The sequence below is a fragment of the Xyrauchen texanus genome, chromosome 2 (genome assembly GCF_025860055.1).
Source record: "Xyrauchen texanus isolate HMW12.3.18 chromosome 2, RBS_HiC_50CHRs, whole genome shotgun sequence".
NCBI lineage: Eukaryota > Metazoa > Chordata > Actinopteri > Cypriniformes > Catostomidae > Xyrauchen > Xyrauchen texanus.
The window spans coordinates 60,676,747-60,702,650 of record NC_068277.1 but is presented as its reverse complement, the minus strand read 5'-3'; the positions used below and the strand labels follow the sequence as shown (position 1 = coordinate 60,702,650).

The 25,904-nt window shown below is 40.1% G+C and overlaps 1 protein-coding gene across 1 annotated transcript in view; it reads right to left on the bottom strand.

Annotated features, from left to right (window-relative positions):
* The window catches only part of LOC127658362 (phospholipid-transporting ATPase ABCA1-like), a 191,370-nt gene that overhangs the window by 36,902 nt on the left and 128,564 nt on the right, over window positions 1-25,904 (bottom strand). Inside the window, exons 26-34 of the mRNA XM_052147617.1 lie at window positions 25,846-25,894; window positions 25,435-25,542; window positions 25,111-25,143; window positions 22,735-22,874; window positions 20,201-20,328; window positions 19,589-19,687; window positions 16,504-16,696; window positions 6,900-6,994; window positions 6,622-6,727 (exon numbers count right to left, since the gene is read on the bottom strand). Of these exons, the coding sequence (XP_052003577.1) occupies window positions 6,622-6,727; window positions 6,900-6,994; window positions 16,504-16,696; window positions 19,589-19,687; window positions 20,201-20,328; window positions 22,735-22,874; window positions 25,111-25,143; window positions 25,435-25,542; window positions 25,846-25,894 (951 nt within the window). The remainder of the gene's footprint in view (window positions 1-6,621; window positions 6,728-6,899; window positions 6,995-16,503; window positions 16,697-19,588; window positions 19,688-20,200; window positions 20,329-22,734; window positions 22,875-25,110; window positions 25,144-25,434; window positions 25,543-25,845; window positions 25,895-25,904) is intronic.

Below are 25,904 nucleotides of genomic sequence, written 5' to 3'. Positions count from 1 at the left end.
ATTAGTTGCCTCCGCATCTGAGTCGTCAATCCACGCATCTTATCACATGGCTTGTTGAGCGCGTTACGCGAGACGTACCTTAACCAGGCCCTTATTCATGCATATTGCCTCCTGCTGGGCAGTTGTGCAAATATGGTTTATTCATTCTTTTCCTTTCCTTTCTCCCTCCCTTTTATTTATTTCTCCTCCCTGCCCAGTAGGTGGCGATATGAAGAAGAAGAACTCTCGTAAACGCACATAGGAGGGCTTTTGATAGTGGAGATTTATAATTTTATACTTTATACTTTTTTTTATTTTTATCTTTTGATATATTCTTCTAAATATCTTTGTTTGTGTTCAGCAGAAAAAAGAAAGTTATCCACATCTGGGATGGCATGAGGGTGAGTGAATGTAGATGAGAATTAACATTTTTGGCTGAACTATCCCTTTAATGTATGCCAGTTTGATTTGATTTTGTATACACACACACACACACACACACACTAAAGCAGATATATATATTTGATATAAATGCTAATGTTCGCTGCTCCATGGGTGACATAATAAATTCAAGATGGACACAATCTCACACACACTCACACAGAGGATGTGCCAAAAGTTCTCAGGTGCTCATGTGAATGAGAGGGAGTGGAGGGCACTAATGTCCTGCAATTAGCATTACATCCGTCCATCAAAGAGCTAATCAGCATTAAATCCCTATTAGACTGAGCAGATCCTGGCACACTGCCGGAGACACCCTAGCTTGTGCTATACAAGCCGTACTGCACACTCAAGTCTGAATAATTCCAGCAGGGTTCCCAAACTTTACAACCAGTGAATTTCCATGACTCCTTCATGGCCTTTCCAGTCATTTATGATTGCTTGAAAAAGGCTTGCAAATATGTACAATTTCCTTATGACTCGGTGCACAAGACGGTATTTAAGAGAGGGTTCTACGAGATGAGTGGCGTACATAAACCACTGGTGTGTACCCATGTGCGTATCAAAGCACCATCTGTAAATGCAATAAACTATATCAACAGAAAGAATTACTACCCCATTAATGTTCAAATAGTCTGTGATGTCAATTGCGACATACTAAACGATGCTGCACGCTGGAGGAACCCACGATTCCTTCATTTTAGAGAACAGCTCTTAATGACAGCTCTTGGAAGCTGGAGATGGAAGAGAGGGATGGCTTCATGGTGAGTAGGCATACGTGCCCACAATGAGTGTAGGTGACTGGGGTTATGGTCCAGCACATCCCACAGATGTTCAATCGGGTTGAGATCTGGGGAATTTGGAGGCCAGGACAACATCTTGAACTCTTCATCATGTTCCTCAAACCATTCCAGAACAATGTGTTCAGTGTGGCAGGACGCATTATTCTGCTGAAAGTGGCCACTCCCATCAGGGGATACTATTGCCATGGAGGGGTGTACCTGGCCTGCAACTATGTTTAGGTAGTTGGCACATGTCAAATTGACGTCCACATGAATGGCCGAACCCAGGGTTTCTCAACAGAATATTGCCCAGAGCATCACACTTCCTCCACCGGCCTGTCGTTTCCCACAGTGCATCCTGGTGCCATCACTTCCCCAGGTAAACAGTGCACATGTACACAGCTGTCCATGTGATGTAAAGGAAAAAGGGACTTATCGGACCAGACAACCTTCTTCCACTGTTCAAAGGAACATTTCCGACGCTCGCATGCCCATCGTAGGTGCATTCGACAGTGGGACATCATGGGACCCTGACTGGTCTGCAGCTATGCAGCCCCTTACGCAGCGGGGTGCATTGCACTGTGTGTTGTGACGCATTCCTCCCATAAACATCATTCAAATTTGCTGTGACTTGTGCCACAGTAGACCTTCTGTTAGTGCCTTGAGTGCCCGGCACCTTGTCGCAGGTTTGTGGTTTGTTTCTCCTTGGAGATGAATAAGAGTTTTCGTTTCACCTGTGAGTGGTCTTATGTTTTGGCTTGTGTGTGTGTGTGTCCTTCTCTCTAGTATGGCACTCTTGAGGATTTACAGATCCCCAATCACTCATTATACTGATGATCCCTCAGTACTAGGTTCATAAGAAAAACAATACACACTGACCATAGAGACCTAACCATAGGCTTCACTCTACTCCACAGTGGTAATCTAAAAAAAATTTACATGACAGAAACAACTCTCCTACTTGCTTCATTTTGCACACAAATATAACACTTTATATTCAAATTTACTCTCCCCGTCAAGTCCCATGCAAAGCATACTAAGAACTAGAAATCCCCTAGCTGGTTTCAGCAATACATTAATGCAAAAAATCTTATTCATGTAGTCCCAACACAATTGGATTAAGTGAACATAGTTGGATTGTCCTCAATGAAATTAATCTGAGACATCAGATTAGCTAAATTTAAATAAGTGAATTAAACAAGCAGTTAAAATCACGTGGAGTGAACCCCATCCGTTAGAAATCTGAATCCGTTTGAACATTTCATAGCAATGTGATTGGACTTTACACAACATAATTATGTTCTCATCTCAAACATAAATGTATTAAAGGGACAGTTCACCCAAAAATGAAAATGCTCTTATCATTTAATCACCCTAATGTCATCCCATCACATCACAGATGTGTATGACTTTTTTCTTCTCAGCAGAACACACATTAAGTTTTTTAGTATAAGTATCTCTGTAGGTCATTACAATGCAAGTGAATGGGTGCCAACATTTTGACGCACCAAAAATCACATAAAGGCAGCATTTAAGTAATCCATATGACTCCAGTGGTTAAATCCATGTCGTCAGAAGTGATATGAAAGGTGTAGGTGATATCAATATTTAAGTTTACTAGAAATTCTTCTCCCTGCCCAGTAGGGGGTGGATGAACGAAGAATGTGAATCACCAAAAACACAAGAAGTGGAGCTTGACTTGAGCAGGGAGGAGAATTTATAGTAAAACATTTCTAAAATATTGATCTGATTCTCACCCACACCTATCAAATCAATTCTGAAGATATAGATTTAACCACTGAAGTCTTATGGATTCATTTTATGCTGACTCATGTGATTTTTGGAGCTTCAAAATGTTGGCACCCATTCACTTGCATTGTATGGACCAAAAGAGCTGAGAAATTCTTCTAAAAATCTTAATTTGTGTTCTGCAGAAGAAAGAAAGTCATGCACATCCGTGATGGCATGAGGGTGACTAAATGATACCGTTTTAGTATTTTCAATAGAGTTGCTTTCCCCTTTTTTCAGTGCAGTAACAAGCTACTTTTTCTAATGCGTAGCTTCATTGGTCACATAGTTTGTAGACAAATCTTTTCAGCCAAACAAGATGAAATCATTTAGCTGATCTTTTAAATGTTTGTCTAAATATGCGATCTCCTACGTTCTTTATTTTTTTAACACTTCAGGGTCTAATCACTTCAAAAGATTACATGAGGGAATATATCATGGGAATAAATTGTAACCGGAATTTAAGTAGCAACAGATATCCTTTTCAAACTCCTCACACATTAAACTGAATTGCACTGTGGTAAAAACATGATCTCTATATTTCAAGAGTTAATGCATGATAAATGCTGAGCCAAGAGCTGGTGGGAATTTTCACACCATTTAAATGAGGCCTGAAAAATGCGATTACCAAATGCAGAAGCAGTGAATCGAATGCACACTTCAAATCGCTGCAAGAACATCACCGCCAAGTGTACCAAGCTGTTCATACATATTTAAATACCTGTAGATATTATTCTCCCCATGTTTTGATGCTTAAGTAATAAACATATATGCAAATGAGACCAATTACTGAATGCTGCAAATTTATAAAAGTAATTGCTACTTGTGAATCTAAATTAATGTGATGTTAAAAAGAAAAAAAAGTTGGTGGTAATTTAACAACAAAAATTGTTGTTTTAATAAGATGTGTCAGCTCAACTGGATTCCAAACAGAACGCAGTGAACTTGATTCCCTTGTGAAAATTTGGCATCACAAAATACCCTCATTAAATATTTGTTCATACAGTAAAAGAAAATGTGGCAATTTGGTATTAGCCACTGTGATCTCAAACAGGGGCGATTCTAGGATTTCAATCTAAAGGGGGCTCAGCCCTATAAAAAAAGACAACAATATACATTTTATTTATGGCCTGATATCATTATAATGTCATCATCAGTCACTTTTACTCTTAATTTATCCAGCCCCTTTCTCTCCTTGTTAAATTAGATTACCAATCTAAACAAATTGCTCCTCTCCTTCAGCCAGCCAACAGACTCTGATCCTCACTTGGTCACGAATTGTCTCATTGGAACTCAAATGACTGACTAATTCAGTGAAGGGGTGAAATGTGTCAAACCAATGACATGCTCCATCACAGCCCACACTCAAATGCTATTGGCTCGTGCCATAGTCAGTCTTTACAGGTTGGGAAAGCCAACAAAGCACTCTCGTGCTTTAAACTAGTGCACTGCTGCCACTGTTTAAAGACATCATAATGGGCGATCACACTTTTGTGCAAAGTCACAGATTTTTAGGGGGGGCTGAGATTAAATGAAGGGGGGCTAAAGCAACGCCTATGATCTCAAAAGACATTTAGGGTGCTTTCACACTTGGTTCGATTGCTTGTACCGAACCCGAGTTTGTTTCCTCCCCCTCCCGCTACCTGCACTGATCTGATCATGTTATTGATCATGTTATTGTATACAAGTAATAAGAACAAATAAAATAAAATACCAGCAGCGAAATCTAAATTAAAATAAAATAAAGTGAAATCAGTCCATATCTTTTTAATTATTTAATTATTTAAAAGAAATTAAGTTGCTTTATGGAAATTACAATAATGGAAAAATTAAGCCTGCAGACTTTGGGTGCTCTCCATTCAGAAGTGATCATCCCTATGCCCTATTCCCTTCAAAGACTTCACCATCCACTGTGAGCGCTTTGGAGGGTTGAAAGGTTTTGGGCTCAAAAATAGTGTTTTATTCGGAACTCATCTTTAAAATCATTTATATTGGAAATTCAGTTTGAATCGATCTCTAAGCAAAGCAATCATGATTGTTCTCCCTTCGAAGTGCCCTTCAGAGGCTGATTTATCTCATTTGGAATGCAGTAAGAATGCAACGATAGGAACATTTTGGCCGATATGGATATCGATTTTAGCAAAAATAGCTATTAGCCGATACCAGTGCCGATACTTATATTTTGCCACTTAAATTATTGGAAATTATTAACACTTTGTACATTTTTTAAACACAATTCCTGAGCAAAATAGCTTATTTTTATGTCAAAGAGTTACAAAAGCTTTTGTTCTAATGATAAATAATTTCTATTGAACATGGTTTGGATCTGTCACGACTGGCCAAAATTGTAAAGAAATCTGTACAATGAAAGATAAATAGAAGATATAAAAGAAAAAATAACTAAATATGATAACATGATGATTGATATGAATACGTTATTTTGTACTTCTCAAACAAGTTTGCACTTCTGTTTTTGCACTTTAAACAACAGATCTCACATTTTAAATGTTTGTACTGAATATAATAGAAAACCACAAATTCATATAATGCATATTTTGGGCAATTTCAAGGAAATGTAAAAAAATCATGGAAAAATACTAAGTTACCAAGGAACAAAATGGCCTTTTAAGTTCTATTGCAATGTAATGGATAACGGAAAATGCCATCCAGACCACTAGAGGGCGCCGCTTGCTTACACAATTCTGACTGAAGCTCTGACTGAATCGGGCAAGACCATATTGCGATTTCAATCGTAATTCAATCAATCATGCAGCCTTAATGGATACCATACCAGAACGTTTGCTGGTTTCCAAGCAATTTGGATGGTTTTACCTCATCATCTATAGGTAAGTGCCACTTTCACAACTGTCATGGGTAATTATTCTTGGATTGTGCATTTGAATTCAACAAGTTTTTACAAAGTGTGTTGATAATTAATTATACATGAACCATCATTTTTCATTTCAACATTTTCATGCTTAAACCGATTTGCAGATGGTTTTAATTTGGTCAATAATTGGATATATCGGTGCATCCCTACAATGCAGGGTTTGACTTTTGAGACGTCCACCCATTAAGGCAGCACGACCGATTAAATTAAGATTTAAATTGCGAATACTAAACCCAAAAAGGCTGTGGCCACGTCCAAACTCAGTTTTCAGTTTGCTAACATAATTTTTTTCCAAAGTATGTGGAAATGGAGAGTGTTTTTGAAATGCACGGTTTTCATGCCAGTGTGGATGAGAGGTGTAAACGTAGCAAAATGAATGCGTTTTCAAACTAAAATACATTAGTGTGGACGTGGATTTAGTCTGCATTCACCAATTCAGTCAGAGTGATTGAGCAGCGCTCTCAAGCGGGAGTGTGCGGCAAACGCTGAACGGCGGCAATATCAAAATCAAAATAACTGCTTCCCAAATGTTGGCTATAAAGGCAGTAAGCTTGAAACACGTCACAGGTCAAAGCAATCGCCAGCAATCTATCAGAATCATTATTGTAAACAGACGAGTGGTAGAGGAATGAGAGACAAATTATTATCCTTAGTGCATTTAAATGTACCGATTGCCATAGAGGGCAATCGGCTCAATCATTCCAGTCTTTCAGTCTCTCTGTGTCGCTCGCACACTCTCACCTGTGAGATGTTCAAGAGAGATTTGAGGTCCGTGATTTTGGATGCAATCTCAGACTCATTCAGTTGGACCTGTGAGTTCACACCACCCACAGAGATGCCTCCATACCTGCACACGAACACACACACACACACACACACACACACACACACACACACACTCAATGGGGGATTTATTATTTCCTTGTTATTTCCTTATTATTCTCCTCATATCATAATCTAGTGAATGGACAAAACAGTTGAAATCAACGTGTGAAATATTCAGCAGTGTGTGTGCATACCGTATTTTTCCTGATTTCTGGTAGTTCTTGAGCAGGAAGTCGGTCATGTTTTTGTTTGTGAGGTTCTGCAGTGTGTCTGTGGTGTTCTGAGTTCTCTACAAAAACACACACCGAATAAAACCATTACAAACACTTCTGCAAGCATTCATAAAAAAGCTATTCCTATATAATGACTACATACTAACCCTAGAAAGCCCTAAAAAAAACATACCAAATACACATTTATTATCTTTAAACTTTGTTTTATGAACCATTTTTAGCATTTGAGGATGCCCCCAATAGGGACCCTCTATGTTGGTTTTTGAGTTAAATTTTTTTTGTCTTTATAGTGGAGAAAAATGGGTTTATTGACTCGTTATAGGTACAGGAAATCCATCTTTACATAAAGGAATAGAAAACCCATCTCTTCCTCTCTCGCATGTGTTTCTCTGGTGAGCAGGTGATATTCACTAGCAGCGTGAAACTAATGATACTGGCTCAGTTCCACATAAAATCTTCTAAATTAAACACACACAGCTATGCTGTAGGAAGCTCATGGTTTGTGTGATGAATATCTATTTTGTGCTGATTCACAGTAAGGGAATAGAACAGTTCTATTCATGCTTTTGCCTTGAAATAAATCAATAGAGAGACACAGAGAGATAGAGAGAGAGACATACAGGCAATAATTAATGATCAAACACTGCAAATACTGATAGTTATCTCAAATTGTAAAAACAACATATGTTTTAAATAACCTGATCTCATGAAATTCATTCATAATTTTCGAGTTGTCTATGTCGCATGATCTTGCATGAAGTTGTTCGCATAAACTTGTACGACTTCATCACGTGCAAATTCCCAGATGTCTAATGTGGAAGTAAGTGCGAGTTCCGTGCAGGAGACATTAAGGACATACTTAATAATATTATACCCTTACCCAAACCCCTTATCTAAACTTAAGCAATCAGTAGAGTGTGTAAACAAGATAGAAAGATGTTTTGTGTCAATAAGATTGCAGGTCTTTACATGGAACGGCTCTCATTAGCAGTAGGGACACTGCGCTCATGTACTTGTTATGTGTGGAGTCGGTGTTGTGTTGAAGCCGGCTGCTCTTACGTGCTATTTGACTCGCACTCACACCCTCTGTTTGTAGTGATTTACCACAAGCAGAGAGCTAATTCACTTCATACAGACTACATATGTATTTAATTAAAGGAGCAATATGTAACATTGACACAAGCATTTAAAATGGGTACTGCAGCCCAAATTCTAAATATTGGAGAGACTTGTCTCCCCCGCTCCCTCCTCCCAAGACTCAAGGCTCACATGGGCTGCCAGGTTGAGGACACGCAACAGGAACGAGCAAACTGACAAAAGCAAGCGATGAGCCTTACACTGTTGATCAGCTAATGTATATGTTTGGATTTTTTTTATTGTTTGCCAAATATAAACCAGCTCATATGGATTTTATATAACTCTGTCAATGATAGCTAGATGTATTGCTGGCTTCCATGGCACCAAGGCGCTTTGTTTGCCCGCTAACCTGTTTCTAATCTGGCAACCCGGGTGTTGAAATACTACTGGGAAATGGCCAGTGGGCTTTTCCGGAGGTGAAGATTTCTGTTGGGTGTCTACAGCATTTACACACTGCTGTCATGCGTAACTGACCTATTAGAAAATGTATACTGTACTGATTAATTATGCAGGAAATATTAAACATGAGCATATACTGTATCTGGGATTATTAGAAGAAATTGATTGGAATATCTGGCTAAATACAACAGAACTGGTGACATTAACAATCTTATAATCTTATATTACTGTTGAATACACCCTTTTGTTTGTAAGATGTTGATCCGAGATGGCGGTGCGGTAGCAGCAGTGGCCACTCCAGATCCAAAATGGTGCTATTTTTGTTACTTAGCCCGACATATTTACCATCGCCAGACACTGCTCAAATATAAGACTCATGCAACAACCAAGCTGCATGATGATCTGCAGGAGAAGTTACGCGACCTCGGCTTGCTGCCGAGACTAGGCCTCCAGTGCTCGGCGTCATCTGATACCGGTGGCCGGGGAGAGGACGTCCTAAGCTGTGTGCGAGGAAGTGGAAGTGCAGCAAGAGGGCGGGGGTCCAAGCTAGGCAAAAAACAAACCCTAGTCGGCTGGCCCTCCCATCTATCTTGCTCTCAAATGTTTGTTCCCTGGACAATAAACTGGACTACATCCGACTCCAGCAGACTACGCAGCGTGAGTTTAGTGACTGCTGCGTCTTTGTTTTCATGGAGACGTGGCTCAGTGACAGAGTTCCGGATGCCGCTATTCAGCTAGATGGGCTCGCCTCATTTCGTGCTGACAGAAATCCAGCTCTGTGCGGTAAGACTTGCAGTCGTGGCTTGTGTGTTTACATCAACACGGAATGGTGCAAGAACTCTATGCTAGTCTCTAGCTACTGCTCATCGCTGGTGGAGCTAGTGACTGTTAGATGCAGACGTTTTTATTTACCACGGGAATTCACCACTGTCATTATAAACAGAGTTTACATTCCCCCCAGCGCTAATGTTAAGCAAGCGCTCCGTGTAATGTATGGGGCTATTAGCGAACTGCAGAACGCTCACCCTGATGGACTGTTTATTGACGCCGGAGATTTCAACCATGTGAATCTCAAGAGAGTGCTCCCTAAATTCCATCAGTATGTGGACTTTTCAACGAGAGGGGTGAACATGCTTGATCTTGTTTACACAAACATCCCAGGTGCGTACCGGGCGGACCCCTGCCCCCACCTGGACTACTCAGACCACATCTCTGTTATGCTAATACCAGCATACAGACCGCTCGTCAGGCACACAAAACCGCTTCAGAAGCAGGTGAAAACCTGGCCAGCAGGACCCATCTCTGCTATTCAGGACTGTTTTGAGTGTACTGACTGGCACATGTTCAGGGAGGCTGCAACATCTACCGGGAGGCGGCAAATCTACCAACTTAGAGGAATACACAGCATCAGTGATCAGCTACATCAGCAAGTGCATTGATGATGTCACTTTCTCCAAGACCATCACCACACGCTCCATCCAGAAGCTGTGGATGACTGCGGAGGTGCGTGCAAATCCACAATCACTTCCAGAACAGCAGCGACACACGGCGCATGTGGCAGGGCATCTTGGTCATCACCATCTACAGGACAACATCAGTTGCCTGTGACAAAGATGCCTCCCTTCCAGATACGCTGAACGACTTCTACGCTCGGTTTGAGGCGCAAAATGTCGTAGTGGCGAGGAAGACCACCCCTCCTCCCAATGACCAGGTGCTCTGTCTTACCACAGCTGATTTGAGGAAAACTCTACGTAGAGTCAACCCACAGAAGGCTTCTGGACCAGACAATATTCCTGGCAGAGTGCTCATAGGATGTGCAGACCAGCTGGCAGATGTTCTTACTGACATCTTCAACATCTCTCCGAGTAGCACTGTCGTTCCAACATGCTTCAAGGCCACAACCATCATCCCCAAAGAAGTCTTCAGTGTCCTGCCTCAATGACTACTGTCCCGTCGCACTCACACCCATCATCATGAAGTGCTTCAAGAGGCTCGAAGTTCGCGTATCGTCCCAACCGTTCAACAGACGACGCCATCGCCACCTCCCTCCATCTGGCCCTCACCCACCTAGATAAAAAGGACTCATACGTTAGAATGCTGTTCATAGACTTCAGCTCAGCATTCAACACACTCATTCCTCAGCACCTGATTGGAAAGATGAACCTGCTGGGCCTGGACACCTCCCTCTGCAACTGGATCCTGGACTTCCTGACTGGGAGACCTCAGTAAGTCCGGATCGGGAACAGCATCTCCACCACCACCACACTGAGCACTGGGGCCCCCCAGGGCTGTGTGCTCAGTCCACTGCTGTTCACTCTGCTGACTCACAACTGTGCAGCAATGCACAGCTCAAACCACATCATCAAGTTCGCAGATGACACGACCGTGGTGGGTCTCATCAGCAAGAACGACAAGTCAGCATACAGAGAGGATATGCAGCGACTAAATGACTGGTGTAGAGCCAACAACCTGTATCTCAATGTGGACAAAACAAAATAGATGGTTGTTGACTTTAGGAGAGCACAGTGTGACCACTCTCCGCTGGACACAGATGGCTCCTCTGTGGAGATCCTCAAGACTAAGAGCACCAAATTCCTTGGTGTTCACCTGGTGGAGAACCTCACCTGGTCCCTCAACACCAGCTCTATTTCCAAGAAAGCCCAGCAGCATCTCTACTTTCTTCGAAGGTTGAGAAAAGCACATCTCCCATCCCTCACCCTCACTACATTCTATAGAGCAGCTGCATCACTGCCTAGTTTGGGACTTGCACCGTTTCGGACCTCAAAGCCCTGCAGAGGATAGTGAGGACAGCTGAGAAGAACATCGGGGTCTCTCTTCTCTCCATCAAAGACATTTACACAAAACGCTGCAGCATTGTAGATGACCCCACACAACCCTCACACAAACTCTTTACTTGCACTGTCTCTTACTGTGCCTATTGTCCTGTGAAATTTTAGTAATTTATTGTACTGTCTCGTACTTTTTTGCACACGTTTGCATGTGCACTTTATGTAGAAATGTTATTTAGTCTGTGTAGTCTCGTGTGGTTCTGTGTTTATCCTATGTTGATTTATGTAGCACCATTATCCTGGAGGAACGTTGTCTCGTTTCACTGTGTACTGTAATAAATATATATGGTTGAACGACAATAAAAATCACTTGACTTGAATTTAAAATATGGACAGTCCCTTCACAATATGTCATTTTATGTTCTGAAATTACAGGGCTCAACACAATTTCCTGCACTCACTCTGGTCGAATCATAATCAAAAGCTAATCGTTTCTCCTTTGCATGGGTGAATAAACACTCAACAGCATAAATAGCTTGAGAAAAACATGCATCAGTCCAAATGCAACAGCCAGCATTACCTGAAGTTATGAAATGCAACAAATTTTTTACACCCGTCTTCTCTTGACCAACATCCAGTGCAGACACTAGAAGTACTTAATAAACAACGATATTTAAAGGGCTCAAGTTCTGGAAAATGCAGATTTATGGGCTTTTGCTAACATGCCAATTCGCACTGGATTAATATTACATGGGGTTATTATTTACAGGCTGTTTTATAGTAGGTACATTTTCCATAAAAACTCCATAAACAGTAAAAAATTACTGACATAACCGATTCACACAAGATTAAAATTACTGAGAATTGAGAAGCTCTGGTAATTATTACATTACCCCACGTACCCCATAATAATAATAAAAACGGCCGGTAAGAAATCTAACTGGCTAGTAAATGCTTTCATCTACCAACCACCTTGGCTGGTGGGCTAAAAAGTTAATTTCAAACCCTGCGTGACGTAATCGCGTTGGCATGTTCACACCAGAACAGACACATGTGAAACACACCCGGAAGATTGGTGCTGTTAACAAATGAGTAGGAGGAACGCTGTACAGAAGTTCCTCCTACTCATTGTGTATATGTATATATATATATATAGAATAAAAAAATATATTTTGCATTATTTTTATAAAAAATATGTTTGTCCCCATGACTACAGCTTTAGTTGGTTTTTACGTATATGACACCACATGGAGTTCTGGATAGAGAGAGAAAATGGTATGCTATTTGTATTTTCTTCCACACTAAACCACATCCATGACCAGAGGGAGTTCGAATAGCCCGTTGGTATGAATGAACAGTGGCCGCGTTACTGTCTAAGCTGAAAAATGTGTGCCAATTATTATAAATAGGGATATCCTTATACCATTTATTTTTTTGAGAACGAGTAAGAGTACCAATACTTGTTATTTGTTTAATTTTTCAGAAATTTCATATCAATAGTTTATTTAAAATTTATGATCAAAATGGTGTTTAAACCTCTTCAACTCTGTGGGGGAGCTATATCGCAAAAAACGTTTACGCTTAAAATACACAAGTCCCCGTATACATAAGTCAGGTGTACTCTATGTGGTCCTGTTTGAAAGCTTAGAATCTGAACGTTTCATTGATAAACATTTATGTTACTTAAAATAACAAAAAAAGGCCTTTTTTTTGAGGGGAGGAGAAGATTTGTAATGACACCTAGATTGAGCTTGTAGTCCACTCAGAGGCCGAGATATTTGATGAAATAATGGGGATGGTGCATGAATTGAAAATGAGACTGAATGCCTTTGGATGAATACATCTGTGAGGGTTAAAATGCGTAATAACGCCGTCTACTTTTCAGATCGTCATATTGTGAAGGAAGGTGATAGAGGAAAACATCTTTTATTCCTAGTGGAATACAATAAGACTAGGGAGAGGCAGGGCGGAGGGTGGGGCCGGGTGGTGATTAGACACCCGGTACCTTATCAGGCTAATCAAGCCTCCGAGAGGGATAAAGGCAGACTGCAGAAGACGGTGCGGGAGAGAGAGATCGTTTACGTGCATGTCCGTCGTGTGTGTTTGTGTCTTTTGTTTAAGTTTCTCATTAAACTATTATTTTTATTGTCAAGCCGGTTCTCGCCTCCTCCTTGCCCATCTAAATCCCTTTACACTGGTGCTGAAATCCGGGAAGGAGGAGGGATGCCGTCGCGGAGTCCTCGACACTGCTGTCCACCCGGGGGAGCTCCGCTGCCATCCGCCGAGGGATGGAGTAGCCCGACCGCCCGGACACGGTGAACGGCCGCCGTCCACGAGGCGAGTGGGGACTGGACTCCCCGACCGCCTGGAGCGATGGAGCTGCTTCCAGGGGCGGAGGAGAGCCCTACCATCCCCCAGAAATGCGAAGGGGTCGAAAGTAGAATGCCGTCCGCGAGGGGAGGAGGGAAGTGACTCCCCGACCGCCTGGAGCGGTAGGGCCGCTGCCAGGGGCGGAGGAGTGTCCCCAAAAGTCGCCGGGAACACGGAGGGGCATTCTGTCCACCAGGGGTCGTGGATCTGACTCCGGTCCACCCGGGGAGGTGAAGCTGTCCTCCGCCTGAGAGGGTGGAGATAAAGGCCGACTGCAGAAGATGTTGCGGGAGAGAGAGATCGTTTACATGCATGTCCGCCATGTGTGTGTTTGTGTCTTTTGTTTAAGTTTCTCATTAAACTATTATTTATATTGTCAAGCCGGTTCTCGCCGCCTCCTTACCCATCAAAATCCCTTCACACATGCTTACAAATTTAAGGCATTCAATTTTTTTTTTTATTCTATTCATCATAAGATTGTAAACACATACAATATTGTTTATGATTAATTTGAGTCTTTTTTTTATTTTGTATTGGGGTTTCTGAAAACAATTTGACCATTTGTTGACAGTATGTGTGAATGGTGAGCTTTTAAATTCGGGTGAAAAATTGCTGGTGGCAGCCCAAAACTACATCAGCGTTTAAGAGGTTAATTCAATTAATTCATTAAACTTTAATGAAATGAAAATAGAACAAGTCATTTTCAACATAATATTGTATTATTTTTATCAAATGCAGTGCTTTGGTGTGCGGACATCTCTAATATGTTTTAATATAAACCGTTTTATTATCGCCCTTAATGATGCGGCTTTTTTCTTCAGTAATTTTGTTGTCGAGATTAAAACTGCAGGTCTGGATTTGCTTACAATCTGAGCGTGTTCAGCCATTCCTGGACTACTACATTTGTTCTCATTAGGTTTTGTTGAAAAGCAAAAGCCATGAAAGGGCAATTGTGCAGGAAACAATATGTTTAACCTTTTTGTGTTGTTAGAAATTATTATTTTTTTTATTTATTTTTGAATCTAACCCTTCAGGGCTTCTTTATCTATGTGCTGCTGGTCTAATTAAATCAGCTCTTGATGTATCTGAAGCCCTCAGGCAGCGGATAATATTAATTCAGCCTCCATCAAACCAAACACATCCATGATTGTGTTTAAAGAGAAAGATATTGTGTGTGTGTGTGTGTGTGTGTGTGTGTGTGTGTGTGTGTGTGTGTGTGTGAGCACGCATGCATGTGGGTGTGCGGATGTGTGTGTGTGAGCGTGCGTGCATGCGGGTGTGCGGATGTGTGTGTGTGTGTGTGTGTGTGTGTGTGTGTGTGTGTGTGTGTGTGTGTGTGTGTGTGTGTGTGTGTGAGCACGCATGCATGCGGGTGTGCGGATGTGTGTGTGTGTGTGTGAGCGTGCGTGCATGCGGGTGTGCGGGTGTCTGTGTGTGTGTGTGTGTGTGTGTGTGTGTGTGTGTGTGTGAGCGTGCATGCATGCGGGTGTGTGTGTGTCTGTGTGTGCGCGTGTGCGTGTGTGAAGGACTCTTTCCTCATGACACTCAACAATCACAATTTAGTAAAACTAGATCTTCAGTAAATGTTTGCAAACTGGGTCAGCTCTGTGTGTGTGTAGCTGTATATACTTAGAGAAAACTTTAAAGTGGGATTTGTTGATTTGCATGTGCTGACACGACTCGCTGAGAACTTTAGCAGTCTGATATTACAGAAACATTACATAAACAGTTTCTATATTCTAATGGATGTATGTGTCATGAATTAAGATAAAAAACCATTTGTGAAGTTTTCACCTAATGTATTCTGTTCAGTTTATGCTACAAAACTTTGTAGACTATTACAGTTAACGTACAGCTCATTTAACTGACAGAGGAATCTTTATGTGAGTTGGACAAACAAGACAATTTCCATATTATTAAATATTTTATGTGTGAGTGAGTAATCTACACTAACTCACTTCAGGTCTTTTTAAGTTTCATTTCTTCAATGTGAACAAAAAAACTCATTGTAATTGATTTTTTGATGTTTTATCATTTATGTGCTTCATTTCACACCTTCATTATTCACTCGAATATTAATATACACGGTTTCCATCAGCACCACTAAACTCTCTCTCTCTCTCTCTCTCTCTCTCTCTCTCTGTCTGTCTCTCTGTCTCTCGCTCTCTCTCTCTCTCTCTCTCTCTCTCTCTCTCTGTCTGTTTCTGACTGAGTAGAGTTGAGAAGTTCTTGTGTGTTAAAATAACAGTTTACCCAAAAATGACAATTCTGTTGTTTCTTACCAAAACCACTTTAAACTGACTTTGAATATGATGCATTTTTTACTACTTTTATGATACTTTTGAGTCCTTTTTAACACTTCAAAGTGAGCCACTGACATTCAGTGTTGGGTAAGTTCCTCAAAAAAGTAATCCACTGCAAAAATGATATCAGATTAGTGATTACTTCATTGGTTAATAAATATAATTACAAATAACTATGATTTTAAGTTACTTTCCACAAATTCTAAATAAACTTAAAATACAATAGATGTATATATGAACTCAATTTATGTTCTAAAGTTATTTTACATAAAAATAACCATATTAATGTCTTTAAGTATTGAATTAATTAAAAGTAGTAACTTTAATGTGATTACAGGAATGTAAAAATGTAATGTTGCACTACTTGTGACTAAAAAGTTAATATATTACAGTAACTAATTACTTGTAATCGGATTACACACAACACTGCTTCCATTGAATTGCAAAGATGCAGGGGAATCTTCATTTTGAGTTCCACTTAAGACAGAAAGTCATCCGGTAGTCACACTGCCTCAAGTGGCTTGTTGCTTTATTAACGATAGTGATTATAAAGTGTTTATTACTGACCTGTGGTGGTGGTAATCCTCCGGCTCCTGGCGGGCAGTCCGGCAGCATGATGCTGCGTTGAGGAGTGCTGCACTGACAGTCTGGCGACGGGTTCGCCATGCTCCAGTTTCCCTTCTCAAAGATCTCACTGATGGATGGGTTGACCGCTGGAGTGATCCAATTAGAGCCTCCCGTCGGGTTACATGGGAGTTTACTGATGAAGGAACCGGAAACACACACTCAAACACACAATACACATTATTGTATCCCAAAACATTAAATGCACATCTCTTGTATACTATGCACAGAAAACTTGAACTATGAGGTCATTGCTTGCAAATGTTAATTGTGAGATATTTTGATCAAATGCATATGGGTGTGACCACCTTTGCCTTCAAAACAGCACCAGTTCCCCTAGATACACCTGGACACAGTTTTTCTTGGTTGTTGGCAGAGAGGATGTTCAAGCTTCTTGGAGAATTTGAGACAGTTCTTCTATTTATTCTATATATTCTGTCTCAGCTGCTTCTGTCTCTTCGTGTAATCTCAGACTGACACGATGTTCAGTGGGGGGCTTTGTGGGGGCCATGACATCTGTTGCAGGGTTCCCTGTTCTTCTATTCTATTCTATTTGCAAAAGTAATATTTGGGAGTCTAACATATATATTTCCTATTGACTCACTAAATAACCATCTTAGGACTAAGGTTTTTGTGAAACATCTTATGTGCCTAAGGCTTTTGCACAGTACTGATATATATATATATATATATAGCACGATTGCGAGTGTGATATTGCTTATATACAACAGTTCAATGAACAAGTACATTTTAAAATATTATGAAAAACTGAGTACGGTCATAAAAACACATTTGTGCATGGAACTACATTCTTACACGACGGATCAGAATCTGCCTTTGCTGGTTCAAACCAAATGATACATCTAAGCATTTATTATTAATTCAAAAATGTCACTTTAGAAATAGTATCACAGCTTGTGCTGTTTCGAACAAGTTAATGGATAAACAAGGATGGAGGGATGTGTGTGTGTGTGAGAGAGAGAGGAAGCGAGAGAGAGAGAGTGACAGTGTGCAATCGCCTGTTGCCACACAAAAGCAGAGATGCTGTCAGGTTTCTGAAGATCAGCTTTCTCATGGGAAAAATAGCCGTCCAAGCGGGGGTATTTCTCCGGTGTGCAAGAGTTGATCACTATAGAAACCGGAATGTCCTCCACCATTTTAAACAGCATGTCCTCTCCAGTGTGGAAATACACACTGATGAACAGTTGGTCCTCCGCGTGCCGCAAAAACAGTGCCGACCTACCGAGGCATGGACTCTTCTAGACCCCTGAAGGTGTTCTGTGGTATTTGGCACCAAGACATTAGCAGCAGATCCTTCAAGTCCTGTAAGTTGTGAGGTGGAGCCGCGGCCACCATGGATTGGACTTGTTGGTCCAGCACATCCCACAGATGCTCAGTGGGATTGAGATCTGGGGAATTTGGAGACCAGGGCAACACCTTGAACTCTTCATCATGTTCCTCAAACCATTCCCGAACAATGGAAAGGGCACTGCCATCAGGGAATACCATTGCTATGAAGGGGTGTACCTGGTCTGCAACAATGTTTAGATAGGTGGCACATGACATATCAATGTACACATGAATGGCTGGACCCAGGGTTTCCCAGCAGAACATTGCCCAGAGCATCACACTGCCTTCTTGTCATTTTCCCACAGTGCATCCTGGTGCCATCACTTAACCAGGTAAACGGTGCACACGTACACGGCCATCCTCATGATGTAAAAGAAAACGGGCCTCATCGGACCAGGCGACCTACTTCCACAGCTCCAATGTCCAGTTCCGACGCTCGCATGCCCATTGTAGCCACTTTCGATGGTGGACAGGGCTTTCTATTTTTGGAATGGTTTCTATTTTCTGCAATGTCGCGTCAGGTAGCCCAGTCACCAATTGGGTCTAACATTTTTAGATTTTCATAATAAACCTTATTCCTAATTTAACCTTATCTGGTGAATTATATCTAAATACAAAACCCTTAATCTGATCATTTTATAGGTTATAGGCATTGAAACTAAAAAATTCAAAATAAAAGTCCCTTATAATATGGCAACAAATTTTAAAATATATGATATTATTACATAAAGTTAATCATTTATGGCAACCAAAATGTAAAAAGTAGGTGGTTTGATAATTGTTTAGAACGAATAGCTGCATTGGAGAGCTGCATGTTTGCCAGCAAGGAGGAGAGGATGATAAAATTAGCATTTGAATGGTTAGAACAATGTCACAAAGTCAACGATGCTCATTTTTAGTCTTAATTTGCTGTTTTGAATTAAAAAAATATCATGTATGATTCATGCAGATCCTAAGAGTTTTTTATTCGTTGAGGGTCCATACAATGCAAATTAATGGTGGCCAAAACCTTTAAGCTCCAAAAAGATCAGAAAGGCATAAAAGTCTTCTAAAGCAATATGATCACGTTGGCTGATATATATTTAAGTCCTTTTTCAATCTAAATGTTCACTTTCGGTCATTCTCCAATGCGGGTTTATGAGAGGGCCGAGTTGGCACGTTCATGTTAGAACTGTTGTGTGCGCGATACAGTTGTCAGTTCTCATGAACATGCCAACACACTTGAGTAACGCGAGGGGCCTCGCATGATAATCTTCTGCATATTTTTGTTTGCCTTCAGCAGAAAAAATTAAATCATACACATCTGGAATGGCATAAGGGTGAGTTAATAATGAAGGAATTTTAATTTGTGGGGTGAACTGTCCCTTTAAAATGTTGGTTAAGATTTAATGTATATTCTGTATTTTATTTTAATTTTACTTAAATAAACATCACTTTCATGGTTAAGTCATTACTGTTATTTTTAAACAAATGTCAGCACTATTTTACATTGAGTGGGATGTTACTGATTTTAAAACCCATCGGCCGATTAATCGGCTATCGGCCTGTTTTCCCAGCTTAGTTATCGGTTTCGGCAGAATCACTATTGCTTGTCTTCTAAGCAAAACGACTACTTACAAACTTGTGTTTATATGTTGTGTGTGTGTGTGTGTGTGTGTGTGTGTGTGTGTGTACTCACGGTATGGGGTTGGTGCCCATGCAGCGTGTTCCAAATCCAGGAGAACTGAGCAGAGCGTCTGTCACTCTCTCCACCTGGACTACACCAGCACTATCAAAACTACAACACACACAAGATTTGTTAAGTCCAATGTAAGTGTGCATTGTATGTAGGTGTGTATGTATATGACAGAGAGAGAGAGGGTATCTGAAGCGTATATGTTTTGCTTTATTTGTGAGTCCCAAAATGTCTTCACTAGTCAGTTAAATTAGTGATTATTTTTTCCGGCAGATATCACAATTTAAAAGTTTAAAAAAAATTTACAGAAAGGTTGATCTCTAATTGGAAAAATTGATTTCACTATGGAAAAAAAATTAATGGGATTTTTACTTCCAGACCTAGACTGTTGCACTCATATGGGAGGCAACCAAAAGTATCCGCGAGGAAAAAGTTTTAAAAAATGGTGGAATACAGGGCACTTGTATTGGATCAAAATATATCTAGGTATATCATCTTTCACTAGTTTGTTATAAAATGTATGCAGATTTTTAATATTAGAAGAAAATACACATGATAGATGATTAAACTTACGTGCGTGTGTGTGTGTGTGTGTGTGTGTGTGTGTGTGTATACCTGAAAAAGGTGTTCTGTGGAGCTCCATACATCCAGGGTTGAAGTTCCAGACTGGGATATTCCACAAACGGAGGAACAATCATAGAGAAGATGAGTGCCAAACACACGAAAAACGCCGGCAAAACCACCTGTCACACACACACACACACACACACACACACACACACACACACACACACACACACACACACACACACATATACAGTGTGTGTCAGTTATAATTAAATAGAATAACATTTTAAAAGTTTAGTTAGTAGTTTAATCAGCACAAAAAAATTCTAATTCACAATAAAAGTTAAAAGTTGTATACGTTAACATTCATAAGTGCATTCTGAATTAGCATAATAGTGCACGTTGCTGTCAAGTAACCTAACTTCAAGTGATATCTCGTCTATATTTAATCTGACTAAAAAAACCTGACAAATTACTAAAGTTCAGCTGTGAATCTCTTATGTGGCAAATTAACTCTTAGGTTCTATTAACTTGTTAACTGTTAGCCAACTGGCTTGCTCACATGGGACATGTTAAGCTAATCAGCTCACATGGTGTAAGCTGAGTGGTCCCTTGACATGTAATCGGGTAGCCAATCAACATGCGTTATCAACATATCTCTTACTGTATAACATTTAAATGGCCAGTTTTTCTTTGAAACCCACCTCCACCCCAGCACCACTGGTCTAGTTCTCCTACATTGGCATTTTTGTATGTATATTTGTTTAGCAGTATTTCCTACATGCCTATTTAACATGTCTTGCATTTAGTCTAACTGCGCAGAAGCAACAGCATGTCCACATGCTTAACTCAGGATATCTGTGTATGTTCTAGCAGTAGCGAGTCTCTTACTTGCTCTGCAGAAGCAGCGTAGCAGATCTAGTCGGCCAAGACCAATATGCTATCAATATATCACACCCACATTAACATGCTAAAATTTGTCATGGCTGAAATTAGGTTACACCATCAAGATGGTGGATTAGTTCAAATAGAGATAGATCCTTCAGTTAACAATTGCAGGTTACCACTTTTTCTGTGTACGTAGGAAGTATATAGCATATACTATGCAGTGGTACATAGCTTGTGTTTACTTGGGGTTCTCTTTGTCTCTCTCTCTCTCTCTGTCTCTTTCTGGCAGATGGAAGTTGTGTGCTTGTGTTGGCTCAGTTAAAGCTGTTAAAGGGTTTGATTAAACACTTTCAAACACTGTCAACCCTCATTCCCAGCATAATTAATTTCTCTCTATTCTTCCTCTCTGCTCTTCTCTAAAAGTTCTTGTTTCATCAAATCCCTCTGCTGACAGATGGAGCGAAACCAGCAAACACAAAACCTCCACGGGAAAGACAAAGAGGCTGACAGTGCACGAGTCGATGACGTGGCCTCACTCCAGCCGATTAATTACACTCCATGATTGTCCAATAAATTCAAACATCCAATCCAAATACTCTCTGTTTACACTGAGAAACATGTAAATGTGCAGCAGAGAGAAAAAGTGTACAGGAAATAATGACAAAGACAACAATAGCACATCTTTTCCATGAGTGAAACAGAGAGGGTGACAAACGTCAGCCAATGCAGAAACATTTCATGTTAAAAAAAGCACATTATTTTAAGTGTATTTATCAACCGAAGGTAAAACAAACCCCAAAAGTACTTAAACCTCAATATAGTACAGTGATACTACATTCTCTTGTATTATTTTTTGCATACAGCTGGAATATGATATTAAGTTTGCTCAGACACATTGACATAAAAAAGGAGTTAAAGCACATGGGAAAGTGCGCCGAAAGGCCACAAAAAGAACCCCAACTCAGATTTGAAAAATAAATCTTTAAGTTCTTGAGCCAGAGCTCTTACCAGCACATGCTCTTATGCTTTACTGAGGAGAATATTCATTTCATGAGCTCATGTTCTGATGGGCCGTTGCATATGGTGGTAAACAGTTTTGCTTGGATTGACACTGCAGCTCAGACCAACCTTAACTGATTAAGAAAACGTCAGACAGCTGCAGAACATGAAAGACCTACTTAAATGAGGAGATGGGGCGGAGGAGGGTATTTGGGGGAGTTTGAGACTAGAAATCACTTGTGAGTGTCTGAGCAGAGTAGGGTTTGGAATCGAGAACCATTTTCTTGTTCAGAAATTGTTCCATTTTTTTTTTTAATTACCAGAGCTGAATGATTTTCATTACATTCCTTAATGTTCATTAATGGTTCTTGAATGTCTGCGGATGAAACTCTGAATGAAAACAGCTTAAATTTTAATACAAAAATGATTGGTTTGAATCATTCTGAATCCATCAAGACTGTACCAATGGTTTCTACAATCTACTTAGGCTTATAATGCTTTGGTGAAATGCAGAGCGGTTACTGAATAAATATCTGATTTACTTATTCTCAAATCATTACTTTAAGTCTTATAAAAACTTAAAATGAGCAAAAATCTGTTACTGTGTATTTGGGGGTAGTAAAACTGAAATCTGTGTAATTACTGAATTATCAGTGTAATTGTAAAGAAACCTGTGGAGTGTCTGTTGTTTTTACCTGAGCAATGATTCCCTTCCTGCTTCTGCGGGCATGATGGAACCGTTTAATGAACAGAGCTAAAAACTGCTGTCTGATCAGTGACCAACCCATGATGACATACGACCCTTTGCCATTCACACACATGGGCCGCTGTGTGTCTGTAACATACAAATAAATAGAGTAGCATAAGTGCCTCGTTATTACAGCTACCTCACTGTTACATCTACCTGACTTTTACGTCATCATCACAGTTAGAGCTGCCTTACTGTAAAAACTGCATCTGTAACAGCTTCCTCACTTATACTAGCACAGTGTTACAGCTACCTCACCATTACTGATGCCTCACTAATACAGCTAACTCACCATTACAGCTGCCTCACTGTTACAACTGTCTGACTTTTACGGCTGCCTCAATGTTACAGTGACCTTATTGTAACAGCTGCATCCCTATTACAACTACTTCACTTTAACTGCTGCCTCACTATCACAGCTACCTCATCATTACAGATGCCTCACTATAACAGCTACCTCACTATTACAGCTGCCTTACTGTTACAACTGTCTGATTTTTTCTGCTGCCTCACTATTAAAACTACCTCACTAGTACATCTACCTCACTATTACAGATACCTCATTATTACAACTACCTCACTATTACAACTGCCCATCTGTTACAGATACCTCACTGTTACAGATGGCTCACTATAAGAGCTACTTAACTTAAACAGCTGCATCACCATTACAGCTGCATCACTATTACATCAACCTCACTTTAACAGCTACCTCACTATTACAACTACCTCACTATTACAACTACCTCACTATTACGGATACCTCATTATTACAACTACCTCACTATTACAACTACCTCACTATTACAACTACCTCACTATTACAACTACCTCACTATTACGGATACCTCATTATTACAACTACCTCACTATTACAACTACCTCACTATTACAACTACCTCACTATTACAACTACCTCACTATTACGGATACCTCATTATTACAACTACCTCACTATTACAACTACCTCACTATTACGGATACCTCATTATTACAACTACCTCACTATTACAACTACCTCACTATTACGGATACCTCATTATTACAACTACCTCACTATTACAACTACCTCACTATTACAACTACCTCACTATTACAACTACCTCACTATTACGGATACCTCATTATTACAACTACCTCACTATTACAACTGCCCATCTGTTACAGATACCTCACTGTTACAGATGGCTCACTATAAGACCTACTTAACTTAAACAGCTGCATCACCATTACAGCTGCTTCACTATTACATCAACCTCACTTTAACAGCTACCTCACTATTACAACTACCTCACTATTACGGATACCTCATTATTACAACTACCTCACTATTACAACTACCTCACTATTACAACTACCTCACTATTACGGATACCTCATTATTACAACTACCTCACTATTACAACTACCTCACTATTACGGATACCTCATTATTACAACTACCTCACTATTACAACTACCTCACTATTACAACTACCTCACTATTACAGATACCTCATTATTACAATTACCTTATCATTACAGATGCCTCACTATTACAGATACCTCATTATTACAATTACCTTATCATTACAGATGCCTCACTGTAACAGCTACCTCACAATTACAGCTGCCTTACTGTTACAACTGTCTGACTTTTACTGCTGCCTCACTATTGCAGCTACCTCACCATTACAGCTGCACAAGTAAATTTACTCACAAGTAAAGCTACCTCAGCATTACAGCTGCCTCACTATTTCAGGTACCTCACTATTACAGCTACCTCATTGTTACAGATACCTCATTATTACAATTACCTTATCATTGCAGATGCCTCACTATAACAGCTACCTCGCTTTAACAGATGCCTCACTGTTACAACTACCTCTGTTACAGCTACCTCACCATTACAGCTTCCTCACTATTACATCAACCTCACTTTAACAGCTACCTCACTATTTCAGGTACCTCACTATTACAGCTACCTCATTGTTACAACTACCTCACTGTTACAGCTGTCTCACTATTTCTGTCAAAGTTTTATAGATTCTTTATTATTACAAACACCTCACTGTTAAAGCTGCCTTACTAAACCAGTTGACTCACTGTAACAGCTACCGCACCATTACATCTGCCTCACTATCACAGCCAGTGTAACAGCTACTTACAGTTCACAGTTGTCCAACTGTCCCATATACCATCCCTTTTACAACTCACTGTTTCAGCTACCTCGCTTTAAAAGTTACCTCCCAATTAAAGCTACATCACTATTACATCTGTCATAGCTCATTCACTGGTACAGTTGTCTCAGAGATACAGAATAAGTGTGTTTAAAGATACTTACCCTCAACTCGACTAGTGAATCTCACCTTCACTTCTATATCCAAGAGAAATAAAGAGAAATAGAAAAAAAACATGGAGCAGTTACAGTATATTACACAGAATCATGGCTTTCTCTGCATCTGTGTATCTGTTAAAGAAGGGCTAGTATGTTTCTTTCCATATATATGTACTACCATCAAAAGTTTGAACAGATCTTTACTATTTACAGTTTAGAATATTCCTATGTGAATACAACTTATTTTTGTAAACAAAACACAAGCACAAGCCTATAGGAATATATTATAATGTACAAGTGAACAGTGTACATAGTACTGCATGACCATACCATTTTTCACAGTATTTGCATCTTTGCCTTCCAGTGCTGTGCTGATAGTCTGTATTCCTGATATCCTTGAGCTGCTTCTGCGCTTTTTTTCAAGAGCTCCACTCTTATCTGCAAAGCATAACACACACAGAGCAGAGGTGAGTCTGAAATGGGAGGCTGTGACACTTTCAGCCCTCATTTTAATGTTCTTATTTTAGGAACATTAACACACATATACACACACTCAGAGTTGAGACAGTCCAATTGCAACACTTCCTCTCAGCTTTTGTTTAAAGTAGATTGCTCTTATCAGAGGTGAAAAACGTTGACACATGACCTTATTATTGCATTACTTACAATAGGCAATAAGTAAAAAAGACACACTTGTCAGATATGGTGAGATATTAATGTGTAAAATGGAGAGATGGTTACCATGAGATTCCACATCAACATCTGTGTCTTTAGCCACCTTCAAAAAGATCTGTGAAATG